Here is a 16,241-nt window from a genome sequence, read left to right as displayed (position 1 = left end):
ATAGAGTCATCATGCCAAGGAATACAGTGCCTAATCAATGGTGAAGCTGGGAGACGTGAAGGGTGGGGTGGGAGTTGGGCGGGACAAGGTTTAGTTAAAGGCGACATTGTAATGCAAATGCAACATGATTATTGATGTAATAAACTGGAGTCACCTGGGAATTAATGCACAATCGGGAAAGATTACATGTCAATTAGCCGACAGAGGGAGAAAACGAGAAAAGACTGTTGGATGATAATGTGTACAAATGTAAAATGTGATATATGATGCAGTCATGAATAAAGAGTTTTTTTTTTTTTTTTTAAAAGGCTGATTCAGTGAGTCCATTGTGTGATCGCAGGTTTATGTTTCCCAGCACCTGCTTCTATGAACAGAATTTCCCTCAGTAGTTTTGAGTGTCAGAGTCCTAAAGCACAGCGAGCACCAAGCAGGACATAAGGGATCCTTCGCTCTAGCTAGACTTGTACTGCAATGTATTTCAATGCTGTAATTTAAACTCCTACAGCCCCACGCCCCAGTTGGGTCTCGCCCCATACCCTAGTTGGATATCCCCTTCTTACCGGTCTTGCTGCAGTGGTGTGCTTGTTCCCTACATAGGGGCGGGGTCTATCTTCTCCGCTTGGGACACACCTGGGTTTATTTATTTATTTATTTTATATTCTTATAAAGCGCCAGACTAGACTCCCGAAGGGGTATCTCCGCGCTATTGCTGTTCTTCAGTCAGAGGAGCACCGGATTCAGTACTTCCCATGCGTGTAGGTGGACATGCTGCCACTTGTGCGGAGTTCCGCCTTCAATGCAGTTAGAGCAAGCATTGTAGGCTACAGCAATTCATGAAGCGGCATTTTAAGAATGTTCATCGTTTCATTCACCAGGAATGCCAACCAGTCCTTGCCCATGGCAGATTTCTACTCCTAGGAGTCCCCCCCGAAGTCATGGCTCCTCTTTGCATCAGCTGGGCTTCGTGGTGGCAGTATATCAATAGTGGCACGCAGAGAGAGCGGAGTTCTAAGAGAAACCAGCCATAACAGACGCAGCTAGGTCCAAGCTCCCACAGTTTATTAAGGTATTTTTGGCAGTTCATTTCTGTTTTTATTTGCAGTGCAGTTATTTTCTATATTTTTCTGTTTTAAACTGGCTGGTCTCCGTTTTCTCTTTTTCTTGTAATGTTGAGGTTATTCTTACATTTCTCAATGTTTTTAAATGTCGGATAAATCTTTATGTATTGAGAAATGTAATTGTGAGATTGTAACTATAAGAGAAAAAGAAACCATTTAGCGGATAACAATAAACATGTTGGCACGGTACAGAAAACTGATAACCTGACTAAATTTTAAAACTAAATACTTTTACTTACGCAAACATTTTAGATTTCTTTATTGGACTCGGCATGAAACTGCCCGTGGCTAAATATATGGGGTTCAAACACCACAGAGACGTTTGCACTCAAGAAGAAATTAAAGAATCATGAAGCACAAGTAGGTTTTTGAAAATTTTATTCTTCTCAACAAGGAACAATGCCAGAGTGAATAAAAAAACAAAAAAAAACTAATTTCCACATGCCCAGTCCTAAAGTGAATGGAAATGCGAAGAAGCATGTTTTATTTCCACCCGATCACCATCTAGAGCACCACACAGCTACTACCTGTGTGGCGGCTCCTGAATACCATAAACACATCTAAAGTACTCTGGAATAACCCTTGAGGCCACCAAGGTTAAACATGTACAGAAATTGAGTTTGCCACTGAACACTGCATAACACTGAGATTGTATTGACAGTCAATCAAAGTCATGTTTACGTTACCCTCACAAAACTGCAAGGAAATCCCTGAAAGGGCACAGGCTTTGGAATTTCTTTATCAATAGTCCCAAGGAGATTAGCCTTTGGGATAGAGGGTTTGTTTGGGGATAGTGCACTATTTCCTTTTGCTGCATAGAGTCCATATAAGTGCTTCTGAGTTCAATGTAACATAAAACACCTCCAGTGAAAAAACACAATTAAACCTGGTTCTATTTATAGAAATGTATATGCCATTTACATAGCTGTGACTAAGTCTCTTCCAAAGAGCGCAGGCTCAGACAGCACTAGTACCATCAGCCACTGAACTATCCCACTCGATGAACCCCCCTCAATGCACTCAAATGTAAACAAGAGAGAAGGGGTGAAAAATAAATAATTTCTACTAATGAGCCAATGTAATTTTTTTGTTTTTTTGTTAAGGAGACATTCTATCTTGAGACCTCAAGCTGCAAGGAACGGGTGTGGCCTAAAATGAGCAACACATGCAAAGTATAGCATACTGGCTGGTCTGCATCAAGGGATGGAGAGACAATTGTTTAAACCTCCTGCTACAAACCCAATTAAATGAGACCACTACCTTATTGAAGATTCAGCAGTCATAATTAATTTAAGATATCTTCGTAAAAGATGGCAATCAGAATTCAGCCCCAGTCCATATGGGTCAAGCATGAATTATGCATAGGAAGAGCAAGATTATAGTTTTATTCATGATTTAACTCAGAGGTGGCAGACAGCCTGGAAGTTACACATTCTAAAAAGTATCCCCTTCAACCAATGTCTGCCTAAAAAATATTCCTTTGAAGAGCTAATATTCATATCAGAAGTACAGAAATTCAATGGCATCCACATGGTGAAAAAATGTGTAAAAAATGCAAGAGGAACTAACAATATATTTATGCAGTATCCCATAGTTTTGAATGAATCATACATATATTTAATAACTTCTCAATTTTTAAACCTCATTTCCATTGCTGAGAAATGCTCTAGCTAACATTTTACATTTTAGAAAGTGACTAAAATAAAGATCTCATGAACTTCAGCATCAGTTATTTAAATAATGTCAGTCCATACAACTCTTCTCCTGTATGCCTGCACATAAGTTGGAAGCTCTGAAACAAAAGTATATACCTAAATGCAATTGAAAACTTTTCCTTTACCAACTCACAATGCACTTCTATTTCCTTTTACAGTTGAGAAAACGAACATCAGTGTGGAATAACTTAGGTCAGGGCATTCTCTGTGCACTTGTGGGCCAGCTGCTTTACATCTCATTTCTCAGTTCCAACAGTAACTAGCAGAACGGAAAGAACACTAATAATGGCTGAGCAGGAGAATGTGGTTTGGGAGTTGGTAAGTAAAGAAAGTTTAATGGCCTAAAGGGGGCTATTTTACTCTGTAAGCCCATTATTCTTTCTTCTGAACTATAAGAATAGATCATGCAGGAATCAGCAGAACACAGGTGAGACCGTACAAGATGGGTAACACAAAGTATCATGGAAATGGTCAAAATGACTGTCAGGGGAAAAAAATGACATTTTGCTCAAGTTGGTTACAAATTGTAGTGTTTACAGTCATGATGTGGCTTGTCTTTTTAGAGAAGAAAAATGTATCTTACATGGCTGCACGTCGTGTCATAAAAGAGCATAGATTTTGTATCAAAGAGCAGTGCGATAAGAAAAAGTATGATGCTGTACACAAAACAAAAGTGATTTCTGTTAAGATGGAACAAATGATCCGAATTCTTTAACAATATCTGTTGAGAAAGGTAAATCTATGTTTGCTGACCGCGTCAAAGTCATCAAGGCAGAACAGGGTAGCAGTATTGTACAGCACACTTTGAAATGTCCATGGGGTTACCAAGTGACATATGAGGATTCCAACAAAACAATCTAAAGCAGAATACAACAAGCCTGCTAAAGGATCTCACAGGTCTACAACATATCTTTCAGCAATGCAACAAACTTCCTCGGCTCTAGAGTAATATGGCATGAACCCCTCTAAAGAGAGTAAATATGTGTGTTTTGTTACACCAAAACAGTCGGAGTAGAAACTTGGAAAATGCCCAACTTCCACATTGTATAACTATTTTTATCAACAGGAGACAACAAGGCGAGAAAACAAACTTTCGATATTACAGTTAGAAATGAGTATAGGACCCTCCAGTAGAGAGTTGCGTATCCTATTGTCAGATGGGTTCGGGCTGCACTGCCACAGTGATTTTGAAGGCGGTGGTGGTTACTACTTGTTGTGATCATGTCTAAAGTGTATACTTGTATGTGTTCTTGAAAAGTCTGAAGTATTCAGGTTGTATTTCTTTTTTACACAGACTAACAGATTTAATGAACTGGCCTTGAGAATGAAATACGGGTGGATGGGATGCAATTCTTTTCATGTGAAAGAACATATGGTTTAAGACGCACTATGGTTTCTGACACACCAACCATTTCACACATGACTGATAAGTAAGAGTCAAAACATAATGAGTCAACCGGGCAATACAGAAGCTTAACATTTTTTTTTTAAAGAGTCATGTATTGAATCTAAGATGTTTACTTGGGTAAGGTCATCTGATGTAATCTCTCTGCGGTCATAAACACAGTTTCCTTGGATAAGAATTGGAAGAATATAGTGAAGTTCTTAAGCAACAAACCTACAGAACTAGGACCCGAACATGGACTTGAGAGGATAAGTATGAAAACATTTGCTGCACTCATTCTATGCCCACTCTTCTATCGCCCTAACACCCGAATCTCTTTCTGGATTATTGTGAGTGGCTATAACTAATAAAGAGACTTCCATGATCAGTAAAGCAAGTTGGCAACCCTCTGCGAGTCGTTAACGACACCATTCAAGACACATTCTGGATTACACCTGGGTTTTAATGAGATGGTAAAGACTATCCACTTGAAGGAGAATCCCTAGAGCTGACAATTTGTCTGGGGAAAAATAAAGTCTACCAGCCACCTCACTTTATTTCTCAAATACTGAACTACAACAGAAGACCCATTTGCAGCTTATACACATAAACAGTGACTGTGTACTTAAAGCAGTCAGTAAGTTACACTTAATTACAATGTTGATATAGACATTTCCCCCCCCCCCCCCCCCACAGCAAAATGCATGCCATGAGTGTTTTGGTAAGCATTTATTTCAATTAGGGTAAGTTAAGGTGAAAGGGTTAATTAGAAGACTGGAGGTTTCTTTAAAACAATTCTCTTTCAGGACATACAACCCAGAGGTGACAAAAGCGAAGACTATGAACTCTCCTTGGAAAGAGGAGTCTTTCTCTTCAGGCTCAATTGTTCTGACATTTACACTTACATGTTCCACCAAGAACACCTATAGTAAATAGAAATGTGTTAGGTGGTCACCTAGCAGTCACAGGGAAGAAAGACTGCTGTCCTTCCAAGGCTCTGGTTATCAAACGTTTAAGGCCTCCATCATCTTAGTAATGAATCTGTAAAGGTGGTGTGCTGTCTTCCATTACTTCTCATGTTAGACAGAAAGTGGCTTTCCCACAGGATTTAGTGAGGTAATCAGCACAGAAGGGGAGGCTGTTTTACCTTTTCAGGCACAGGACACACACAGCCTAGGCCCCAGTACTTTACCACGTGCCACTACTCCTTCCTCGGTTTCAGGGCGAGAAGCAAAGACCCCAAATAATGGGTCTACAAAGACAGACCTGTGGGAGCCGTGTTGCTTTATCTAAAATGTAGCTGTAGGAGAGTAGAACGAACAACTCCACAAATAAGATCTTCAAGAGACTATAATGAATGACAGTGGATGGGTCGGTGGTTGTGCCCACATCCATTCAAGATTGTTGAACAATTTTACAGAATGGCAAAAGGGAAATATATCAGACACACTAAAGGACTCACCAGTGGTGAGCTGAGAACCTCTAATCACAAATGAGAGAAACACACAGGGTTGGTTCGGAGACTGAAACAAGGAAACCCCAAGTGTTTGCCATCTCTTTCGTCTTCCTCTTACAATTCTTGTGAAAGGAAAGCAACCTTCAAGAACTTATTTTAGAAAAGCAATCATGATTAGTGTTTTTCAATAAAGGCTGCATTGGTAGGGCTCTATAGAGACAAACTAAATGAGATCCAATGGACCAGCATTTGTATATGAAGCTGACAATATTTTTGGTAGACTCATTTTGGGGGACAAACCTTATCGTAGAAGTTAAAAAATAACAACGGATTGCTGCTGTTGTCAGTGGAAGGTTTCTGCAGTGGTCTCCATTTACAGGGCTCTCTGTGTGAAAACCAGTGCACCACAACAAGACAAATTGAACAAACCTATGACTGGAGGAAATTAGTACAAAACTAACAGATTTAAGTGTGATCCAGGTAGCCCATGATTGGTCTTCTAGGTCTTGTTATCTAATTGACAGTACGATGTACTGCCCTGAAGTAGTGCCTGTAAAACGAAGATGTGCACCAGATTCTACATTTATACATAGTCTTTACCCCGGCACTGAAAACAGAACATAAGATGTGATACTGTCTCACCAGGCCAGAAGAAAATAGATGACAAGGTGGGGGCAAAAGGGGATACAGGGCCAGATGTGCATCAAGGCTCATGATCATTCACCTGGATCTTGATTCTTAGCTCTTACACTATTTTTACCTGTCCAATACAAAATAGTAAAAGAGCTTTCAATCTAGTGCACAGAAGATGGATAGTCATAGGAGTGAATTTACTCAGCCTAAAAAATAAAAAAATACTTGGGCCGCAGACCTGTCCTCCACACTATCTTAACAATAAAGACTCCCACATGTGTCCCTCAGCACACCTCCACAACAGTACTAACGTGTTGGAAGTTAGAACCTGAATTCAAAGGTACTAACATCTGCTGGCAACAGATAAACCTTTGTGATCTTGTTCTTCTACACCAAAACAACCGCTGAGACCAGAGTTACCAGAAGCCCTTGAAACAAGAATAAACAAAGAATAACATTTACAGTACACAGATAGATATCTTTCCACCCATAGAATTATGTGTTATTATATCCATCTAATTGGGCCAGTTATAAATGCCCATCTAAAGCATCCTTTTAAATTAGATGATCATCATATTTATTGTAAAAGGCCTTCGCTGTCCAGTACACACCCTTAATCTGTAAGCTTTCCAGGGTTCTCTTGCTTTAAAAATACATTATTGCTTAAAGCACATGGATGTGACAAATTTAGTTCTGCACTAGATACTTATTAAAAATAAAAAAAATAAAAACTACAAAATCAGTGTTCCAACAGAGAGAATGAATTTTGCTTGGCGTGCCCGAAAAGTTTACCCAAATAGTTAAGAAAATCTTAAAACAGTCCGTAGAGCACATCTAAAAATCAAGTGCCTCTTCATCAAAAGTTTAAGTTCTGAACATGGAAGAACGGTACAAAACATGGAGCAGAGTCTGGGAAGCCGGTAACATTCATCAGTGTGACATGTGATGCTGAAGCAGTGCAGAGGTCCTGAGCCCTAGAAAGGTGAATGAAAAGTGTTGAGGAGAATTAACACAATTTTACATTCACTTTGAGAAGATAATCTTGATGTTTCGAAGACAAAAGAACCCGACCGAACTAAAAGCAACAAAATACCAAGGATGGTAGGTGCTTTATGAGGTGCAGAACTCCATTTCCTTCTTTCATGAACATCAGAAAGCACAGTCAACTACAAATGCCTCGTCATACTGTGTTGAAAGGACTGTACAGAGTACCACTGAACTGACCATGGAGTATGGGAAATTGCTATTGCCATGAATAGAAAAGATACCAATGACAAGCCCTCCAAATATAAAAAAGATTCAGGGTTACAACCAAGCTTTAAAACACAAAATCATTCCATCAGCCTTGGGTTAGATCGAAAATCCTAGCGATTGCCACTTGCAAGGATGGATGCAGTTCAATTTGCTTCAATGGACCCACATCAGTGCAGTAAAGGGGAACAGTCCTCAGTACAGGTTATGATGGACCATCACACCCTCTAGGATGTGTGTTTAGGGGTCAGAAAAAATGGTTTAATAAAAGCGTTAGTAAAGTCATGCCTGGGTTCAGCTTCCAAAATGTCATAACAAAAATACAACTTAAGGTTTAACACATACATGAAAAGGCATGATCAGTGTGAGGGGGTAGGTAATTCAGTGAATTTTGTGAAAAGGGAAGCAGGGCTTAGGGGAAAGCTGGGTTTGTGCTGCGGCCCCACTGAGGTTTACAACCATGCCTGAGAATTTCAAATGATGCAAAATTAGGAAAGACGTGCTCTTTGAGACTTAAAACCAGCGTCCAAGGGCCTGTTGCAGGAACCCGAGCAGCTTTGGAGGTCTCACCATCACACATGCATGCTGTCTCGTCAATACATCTACACCATAGGTCACACAGCCCGACAAACGAGGTGCACTGGATGAGTGGATGCCGATTCTTTTCTGCTGAGCCTGGATTGATGAGGATATGAGTACGTCACAGTGGCCTCTGGTGCAATATATTTACAACGGAACCCAGTCTGAAGGACCACAGGATACTAACAGGCAGGAAACACACTAGGAGAAGAAAGAGAATAAAACACAACTTACTGAAGTTTAGCAAGAGGTTTGCAACACTTGGAACAACCAGTCACTCCACACTAATTCTTGCTGTCATGCCCATGCTTACACCCAGCAACCTGTACTAACATTGTCCGTGCATCCTTTTATTTTACTAATTGAGGTACATTCATGAGCATGAACGGGCACTCACAGAAACAGTTGAATTCAGATATAATTAATCACATTCAAATCTTTGATGGCTCAAAAAGATGAAAACCTTGATGAAATTAAGTCGACACATGGAACAAAAAATTAACAGCTAACTTTTAGCATGAGTAGCTAGCGATGGAACCCTTTTCAGCACCATTGCAACCACAATAGGTCGAAAAAAACTGTTACGTATTTCTCTATTGTCTCAACACGTGTGCATAGGGTGTTGCTTTAAAGTTGCGACAAATAGAAGACATTGCTTTTGCATTTGCGCAGCTCTGCAGTGGTTGCGGTACATCACCTGGCATAAATGAAACGGATTGTTGGCCTCCTTAAAACAGGTAGTTAGAGCCGCCTTTTATTCTCTGCTCTCTGTATCTTTCTATCTCTCCTCCACCAATGCTCTGCCATCAGCATGGAAGACAGCAGCTGAAGTCTTGTTCTCAAAACTCCTGGTCATTTCCCTCTGTTCTTGCAGTGATTAGAGAGGCTACTCCATCGATGCAGTAGCAGTAGGTCAATGACTAATAGCAAAGTTCTATCCAGCACAAAAGTCAGCTTTTAGAGATTGGCTCTTCTGGGCGCCTTGTGTAGAAGGCATTGATTAGTTGCTAGAGGAAGGCCATTTTGATGCCTGTTTATTTTTGTTTGCTTTCGGCACCTACATTTTGCTCCTATCTCTCTGCCTTTTTCCCTACCTTTCTGTTTCTAACGCCCAGTACACAACATATCTGCCTGTTCCTGATCCCTTCCTTCTCTCATTCCTTCTGCCCTCTGGAATGCCAACTCGCTGAGAAATCAGCACTTACTCTGATCGTTTCCATTCTAAGGTTAAATCTCTAGTACTTTGCAGAAATGAAATATGGACACTGCCCTATAACCCTGCAATTCTTGCTTTGAGCACTACCTCTAGCTGCAGCTTCTGGCACAGTCTACACTCTTACGGAGGAAAGCTAATGTTCCTTCTTCCTTGATTCCTAGAAGTTCTCCTCTGTCACTACCAGTAATATTTACATGGTGATGACATCCTGCATAATTTCTTCACCAATACCCCACTTTCTCCATCATTAGCTTTCTCCCACAGGCCCGGTCTTTTCTTTAAACAAAGACTTCTTACTTGCTCTTTGTCCTTTTGTCTGTGTGCCGACTTCAGTTTTTTAGTACTCATGCAAATACCATTTAGAATCTCACCATCTATACCAACCATGCATTATCACACATCTGGCTGTTTTTTTTATTTTATCTGCTCAGCATTTTACTGTTTCTTTGCATCAGCATAATCCTCATCTATTTCTGCATATTTCTTTCTGTCCTTATCCTCCTCGCCCACCTTACACTTTCCACAGCCCAAATGTTCTTCAATCCCATCTGCTCATTAGATCTTCCCTCAGTCACTAAAGTTCTGCTCTCCTGCCTTTCAGCCTGCTCACCATAATCAAACATTGAATTACTTTTCCATCTCAAACATATTTAATCAACTCTTTTCCCCTTCTACCCATATTGTTCCCAGTTCTGCATTTTCGGCTTCCGACTTTGCTACGAAGTTCATTCCCAAAACAAATTTCTCATAGGCTTTTTTTCCGTCCAGTTTACCCAACTTCAATTCCTTCTTCATGAGTTTCCACTTTCAAATTTCCATTATGTCTTGGGTTCAGAACTCCAAAGCAACACACTGTTCCCCCTCTTTAACACAATGTGTACATATTTACACACAAATCCCTCGCTTGAACCTTCTGCTCTTTATGTAACATATCATCCACTACTGAATGTACTTTCCTGGACACAGGTCCAACACAGTTAGGCTAGCTTTTGGCCTGTACACTCAACTATATTTTGTCATGGCTGCTTCAAACCATCACCAATCAGATAGTCACAATACACTTTATGATAAACCTATATTGGTTCCTTTGTCTACAGACTTCAACTTGAAAGATCACCATATCCTTCTTCCCCTTACCTCTTTTAGTCTCTTAGGTATTGATCTTTCTTGCTTGTTCTCGTCTTCCACATTAGTCTTATATCTTAACCCAACTTACTCTCTTCCTCATACCCTCTACTGCACAACATCCAATAATGGGTGTCATGATGGGTTTGCTTTTTTCTATGTACATTAGCCATTTTTCAGCTAGTTATGTTGCTAATCCTACAACTTCTACCCAGACTAGGAAGAACACGATTACCTTTCTTATCATTCACCCACTTCCAGCAAGTGAAGAGTACGAACTGCTTAACCAATGCCAACCCGTGGATGGCTTTTCACTCCATAAATCAGAATCCATAAATCTTTAAAATTGTTATTCTCTATTTTTTAAAATTCGCTCACTCCAGTCCCTTCTCATCTTGCTCTGTTCCCATTTACGTATAGCCTTATCGGAGTCATGTCTGACTACAATCTTTTTCCCCCCCAGCATACTTGTAGGCGACTTGAACGCTTGACTTCCAATTTCATTCATATTCACAACAATGCTCTATTATCACTCTTAGGGCTACTTCTTTTCCCACTTGGATTATTGTTCTTTTACTTATACTTCCTTCTTACTCGCTTAATTAATACATTAAATGTTTTACTTTGCTATTCAATAACATTTTCAATTTTCCCTTGGCAACACCCTATTTAATCTCACTTTCTAGGCCTTCACTTGCTTGCGCTTCCATCCAGACTTTACAACGAATGACTCAGTTTACTTTTCAAATGTATTTGCGGTTTATAGCTCACATTTAACCAGCCTCATTTATCCAGCTCTAGGTCCATGGTGGCTCCCTATCTGCTGCTTCAAGTATGTATGATCCAATACCCTCAACTTCGATGTGCCCTTTCTACCCTTTTTTCCCTGCTTAACCGGGTATTAAAATTATAGTGCAAACAAAGATGAAATAAAAATCATAGGAAAGTAGGCAAACACTGTGGGAAAATGTCTTCTAAATTGTGCATGTGCAATCACACTACAATCAGAGAGAAAGGAGGAATTTTCATAATGCATCAAATTAGAATACCATTGGAATCCTCCCACTGATTCAGCAAACCTATGGCGTATCAAGAAAGTTGCCACAGCTTCAGCAACCTGTAAACAAACAAAAAAAGATTATCAAAAAAGTTTTCTTTTTCTTGTACCTTCAGAATTTATCTTCTCCGCCTTTATTGCTACATATATATTAAGGCACACTTTGATCTACTGGGAAAAAAGAGCGTAGCCCTAGTTGCGAAGCAGGGGAGTTAAGAGATGAGCAAAACTCCCATGCACAAACCGGAGTGAGACTGTAGCTATCCAAATAAATTACTGAGAATATGGATGTTATCTAGAAGCAACATTCAGAACCGACTGGACTGCAACAAAATCCACCGCAACCAGGTGGAATATGCAGCACACATGCATAGTGCACTTTAGACATTAATTAAAAACCTATATAATCTAAAATGAAACAATGAGACGTAAATATACAACAGCAAACATTCAGAATACAAAATACATTCTCCATATCCTCTGAAAGATAATGATGACTTGGTAGAGAACAGAGAAAAATATTCAAAATTGTTGTGCAAGTCTAGGAAAAACAACAACTAATCACAACACTGAATCAGAAAAAGGTATGCTTAAATAAACGTGAGCAATAATCACCGTTTGGTCTGCATAGCTCTTTGAAGCCAACGTTAAACATCTATTTGTTTATTTGAGAGAAAAATAGAGCTGTAATAATATTTATAACTCCAAAGCAAACTCAGTAATGCAGAATTCTTCTTCATATGTTGAAAAAAAAAAACGTCGCTATTATTCACAGCACTGTTCTGTTCTTCTTTTCTGATTTTAAAGTTGCTCCGAACACCCAGTATTTTTCTTTTTAACTGAGCATGCAAATATTTGTTGTTTTTTAGTTTCTGGGTCCAGATTTAAGTTCTACACATCTTAGATCACACGTTATCTTAATTAGCACGATATTCGCATTTCTCATTATTCTAAGGAATTATATCGATTTAGTTAATGGGGAGCCCACATTTAAAGCTTGTATAAGGTATAAACATTGATACCACTATTGCCTTTTAAGAAGTAATCGAGATTAAAGAAACAATTCCAAATCGGTCTATGAGTTGATATTTGCTAAGGCTTCTGCTTATTTGTACCATTTTGTGATTTGTTTGGGAGTAACTAGTAATAAAGTAAATCATGGATGAAAGTCAGCACTTCTAGTCAACCTCTTGAGTCTACCATACATGGCATATTAAAGATCAGAAAAGGCACCACATTAATGAGGATCATGGTATTTTATATTTGCACCATTTATTATAACACAGAGATAATTACCGAACAAGTCAAGCTTAAAAGCACCCAGAAAACAAATAATAAAATTATTTTAAAAGAATAAAACAGGCAGACAAAGTCTTACCAGTCCTCAGAGAATCAAACTCGAGAGGTAGGTCAGTACTTTTGATTTTAAATGAATTACCTGATACTGGTGGGACTTGAAAAAGCTCTTAAGAAATTGGACTAGAGTAAAAGCGTGGTGGCTATGATCAACTGCAGGAGTTCACTACAACACTGTAAATCAATAGATATTACCACATAAAATACTGAAAAATAGAAAGGGAAAGGAGATCGATCCTTTTAGCAACAACCTTCAAGTGCAGATCAATACCGGGCCAAATTACAAAGATCATTTAAATACCTGGCAAAGAGCACTTCAAAAGACTTGCACTGGAGCCATCACATTCTACCCATGCTTTCTGCAACTTGCTTGCTGTTCAAATTACCTCCAGGACTTGTTGGTACAGGGAGATTGGGCTATAGAATAGGACTTCCAGTATGCCAATTTCTGTGTGTTCTATAAAACTGCAGATCCTGCGCGGTATCCAGGTTTGCCCGTGCACAATTTCAACCATGTGGTAGTTTCATGCCTTTTGAACTCTTATGAGCATCACCTCCACCACTGATAACAGTAAGTCTTTGCACGTCACATTCTCATTTCGTGAATAAATATTCTTTAAGTTATATCAGAGCAGCAGCTTACAAGTATGTCTTAATAATTGGGCTTTAATTAAGTAAATACATAGTCAACAAAATGCAGAAGCATTGAAACTGGTTAACTATTCAATGAGGACTCAGATTAACAGACCAGTGTGTGAATGGGAAGGGCAAAACCCTTTGGGGGCAAATAAGATTTGAGACAGACATCATGAGCGTTGTTGTGGCAAACTAACATCTCACTGGTAAAGAAAGGGGAGTAAAGTACACACCTGGCATGAACACTCATTTTGCGAACACTGAAAGCCAGTCTTTATTTTTTGAACAGGCAGCTACCAACAGCTAATAAATAGGAGTTAGTTCCTGGGCAAACATTAAGTAGAGCGCAATCTACACTATGCTCCCGAAAGGTGTTATTGGAAAATAACAGGTGTAAACACTGTTTTTCAACCACATTTGATTGGGCGCCTGGTCTGAATGACCAATAATATGTTTTACAGACTGAAAAAAAACCTCTTTCAAGCATTCGAATACCACACAAAGGCAGTGCTGGAGTTGCAGTCGGGGAGGGTGAAAAACATACTTTGTCTGGCACGTCTTCGTGGACCGCATGCCCACACTGTGGAAGAACTTGCATCTGGAACTTTCCTGCAAAACCAAGTAAAACCCTTTAAGAATTCAACCTCTAATATGCATCGGATTGACAGTATCTCATACAGCAGAAATAAGAAGAAGTTACTTGCCTGCAACCATGGATTCACCCAACCATTTTAGTACTGCATTTATGTAGCCCAACATTCAACTAAGCTCACCAGAAGAAAATAAAAAAATGTTGGAGTTGAGCTGGCTGTATCACTGTATTAGGAGAGTAAGATCACCGAATTTTCTATTGCTCCTAACATTCTATATATCCCCCGAGGGGCCACATCGGTGTGGTTTTTCAGTGTATGTCACTTACCTCCAAGCAGGAACAACTGTAGGACAGTCCAAAAACCTCACATTTGTCTGATGAGACTGAGGAGGTAGAGTGAGAACATTCATATATCAAATGCATAGGGATCTGCAGTAACTTCGCCACCCCTTTACCACGTAGCAATATAACCGTATATGGATACGGAGTTCCATATTTCAGTCACACACAGAAGTCTCCAAGAAGGGAGGTGGGCAAAAGCAGAGTTCTGCAAATCATAGAAAAGTTGGCGGTGGCACTGCTGAAAGAGAAATCAAACCAACAGATCATAATACTTCCCAAATAAATTGTTGCATTAACGGTTATTAAGACTCTCACATCTGATCCGTTTTTTGTCCTGAAAGGTGGAATTTAAATGAGCTGGAGAGCTTAAAAGGGGTCGTAATTGTGTACAGATCTGGCAGACTCAAATGGATTACTGTCCATTTGATCAGCTAGTTTCCCCATCGGTTGTAAAAAATTATAAAAGTATAACTCATTACTATATTAAACGGTAACTACACCAGGATTGGAGCTTGGCCTAGCAAGGCCTGATGTGATCGGCCAGGGGGACCTTATCAAGTTGTACCTAAGGATATTAAAGGCCCCGGCTAACTCCCTAAAACACCACTTGAGATGCATCTTTGAAGACCCAGCATCGACATGGCACACTAGGCTGGGAATTGCAACTAAATCTCTTAAGATAGTGGAAGAAAATCTTGTGCGGCAGGACATCCCGCTGAACGTTTGGAAGAGAGCTATTAACAAACAAGTGAACGAAATCTCCTTTGAACTTGATTATAAATCCCTTCGGCGTAGCCCCAATTTGGAACCCCTAAACCACTCATACACTGTGGGCAAAGCACAATCATATCTAAGCGAGGCCATCACAACACAGGCGCGAAGCAAAATTCTATCCATGAGGCTGATCACGCTCGGGATAGCAGATTTCAACCCCGCTTGGGCCCAAAGAGGGGACTCCATATCCTGCAGGCTATGTACGTACAAAAGGGAATCCTGGCTGCACCTTCTCTGTTGCTGTCCTCATTTCAAGAATGAACGCCGGCGACTGCTGCGCCCGATCTGCCTCAATCGGAGCTTAACAACATGCTCGGGTGCATCAGCCCTGTGTTTGTCAACCACCAACACTATGTTCCTAGCGAGATCAGCGAAATTCGTTCACCAAATTAGTTTAGCACTAAAAACCCATAATGAGAGTATTTCATCACTCAGGAGGCTCACCTCAATAGCAAATGATCAGAGTTGAAGTGCACGCGTCATGTAGCTTCATTGACAGTGCCACTTGCACGCCCCCATATGGAAGACAGTAAGGACTTGTCCCAATGCATACAATGGCTGGGAAAGGCCAATCAATGGGACTAAGACTGTGGGAGCTGTATCCTTGTTTCTCATTCTGTTTTTTTTATATACCATTTTTTTAATTAGCATAGGCGTACACCATGTTTTAAACAAGCAAAGAAGTTTTTTTTTTTTAGAATTACTGTTCTGAACTTTCTCTTTTTACTGTAAAGATTTTTATTAATTGTACAGTTAATAAAAAAAACTTGAAACTACACCAGGATTGTTGGTGTAGATGGCGACATAAGCATATGTAGCACTATTGCAGTGCTTCTCAAACAAAAGTAATTATGTGAAGTCATGCCGTCACTGAAAATGAGACTTGACTTTGGGGAACCGATTAACTCCTGATGATGGGTACAGTGCTGGGCTCTCAGGTACGGTGACCAAGGAAGTGTAGATCAGTTAGTTCCCTCTCTTACACACTCTCAACATCATTGCGCAAT

The 16,241-nt window shown here is 39.9% G+C and overlaps 1 protein-coding gene across 1 annotated transcript in view; it reads right to left on the bottom strand.

Annotated features, from left to right (window-relative positions):
* Positions 1–1,479: 1,479 nt before the first annotated feature.
* Positions 1,480–16,241, bottom strand: part of PPME1 (protein phosphatase methylesterase 1) — a 128,811-nt gene continuing 114,049 nt past the window's right edge. The window contains exons 12-14 of the mRNA XM_078658567.1: positions 14,071–14,135; positions 11,527–11,594; positions 1,480–8,337 (exon numbers count right to left, since the gene is read on the bottom strand). Of these exons, the coding sequence (XP_078514693.1) occupies positions 8,319–8,337; positions 11,527–11,594; positions 14,071–14,135 (152 nt within the window). The 3' untranslated portion in view covers positions 1,480–8,318. The remainder of the gene's footprint in view (positions 8,338–11,526; positions 11,595–14,070; positions 14,136–16,241) is intronic.

The sequence above is a fragment of the Lissotriton helveticus genome, chromosome 8, assembly GCF_964261635.1.
Source record: "Lissotriton helveticus chromosome 8, aLisHel1.1, whole genome shotgun sequence".
NCBI classification, from domain to species: Eukaryota; Metazoa; Chordata; class Amphibia; order Caudata; family Salamandridae; genus Lissotriton; species Lissotriton helveticus.
The sequence above is the reverse complement of the archived record's forward strand: the minus strand, read 5'-3'. Positions and strand labels throughout refer to the sequence as shown.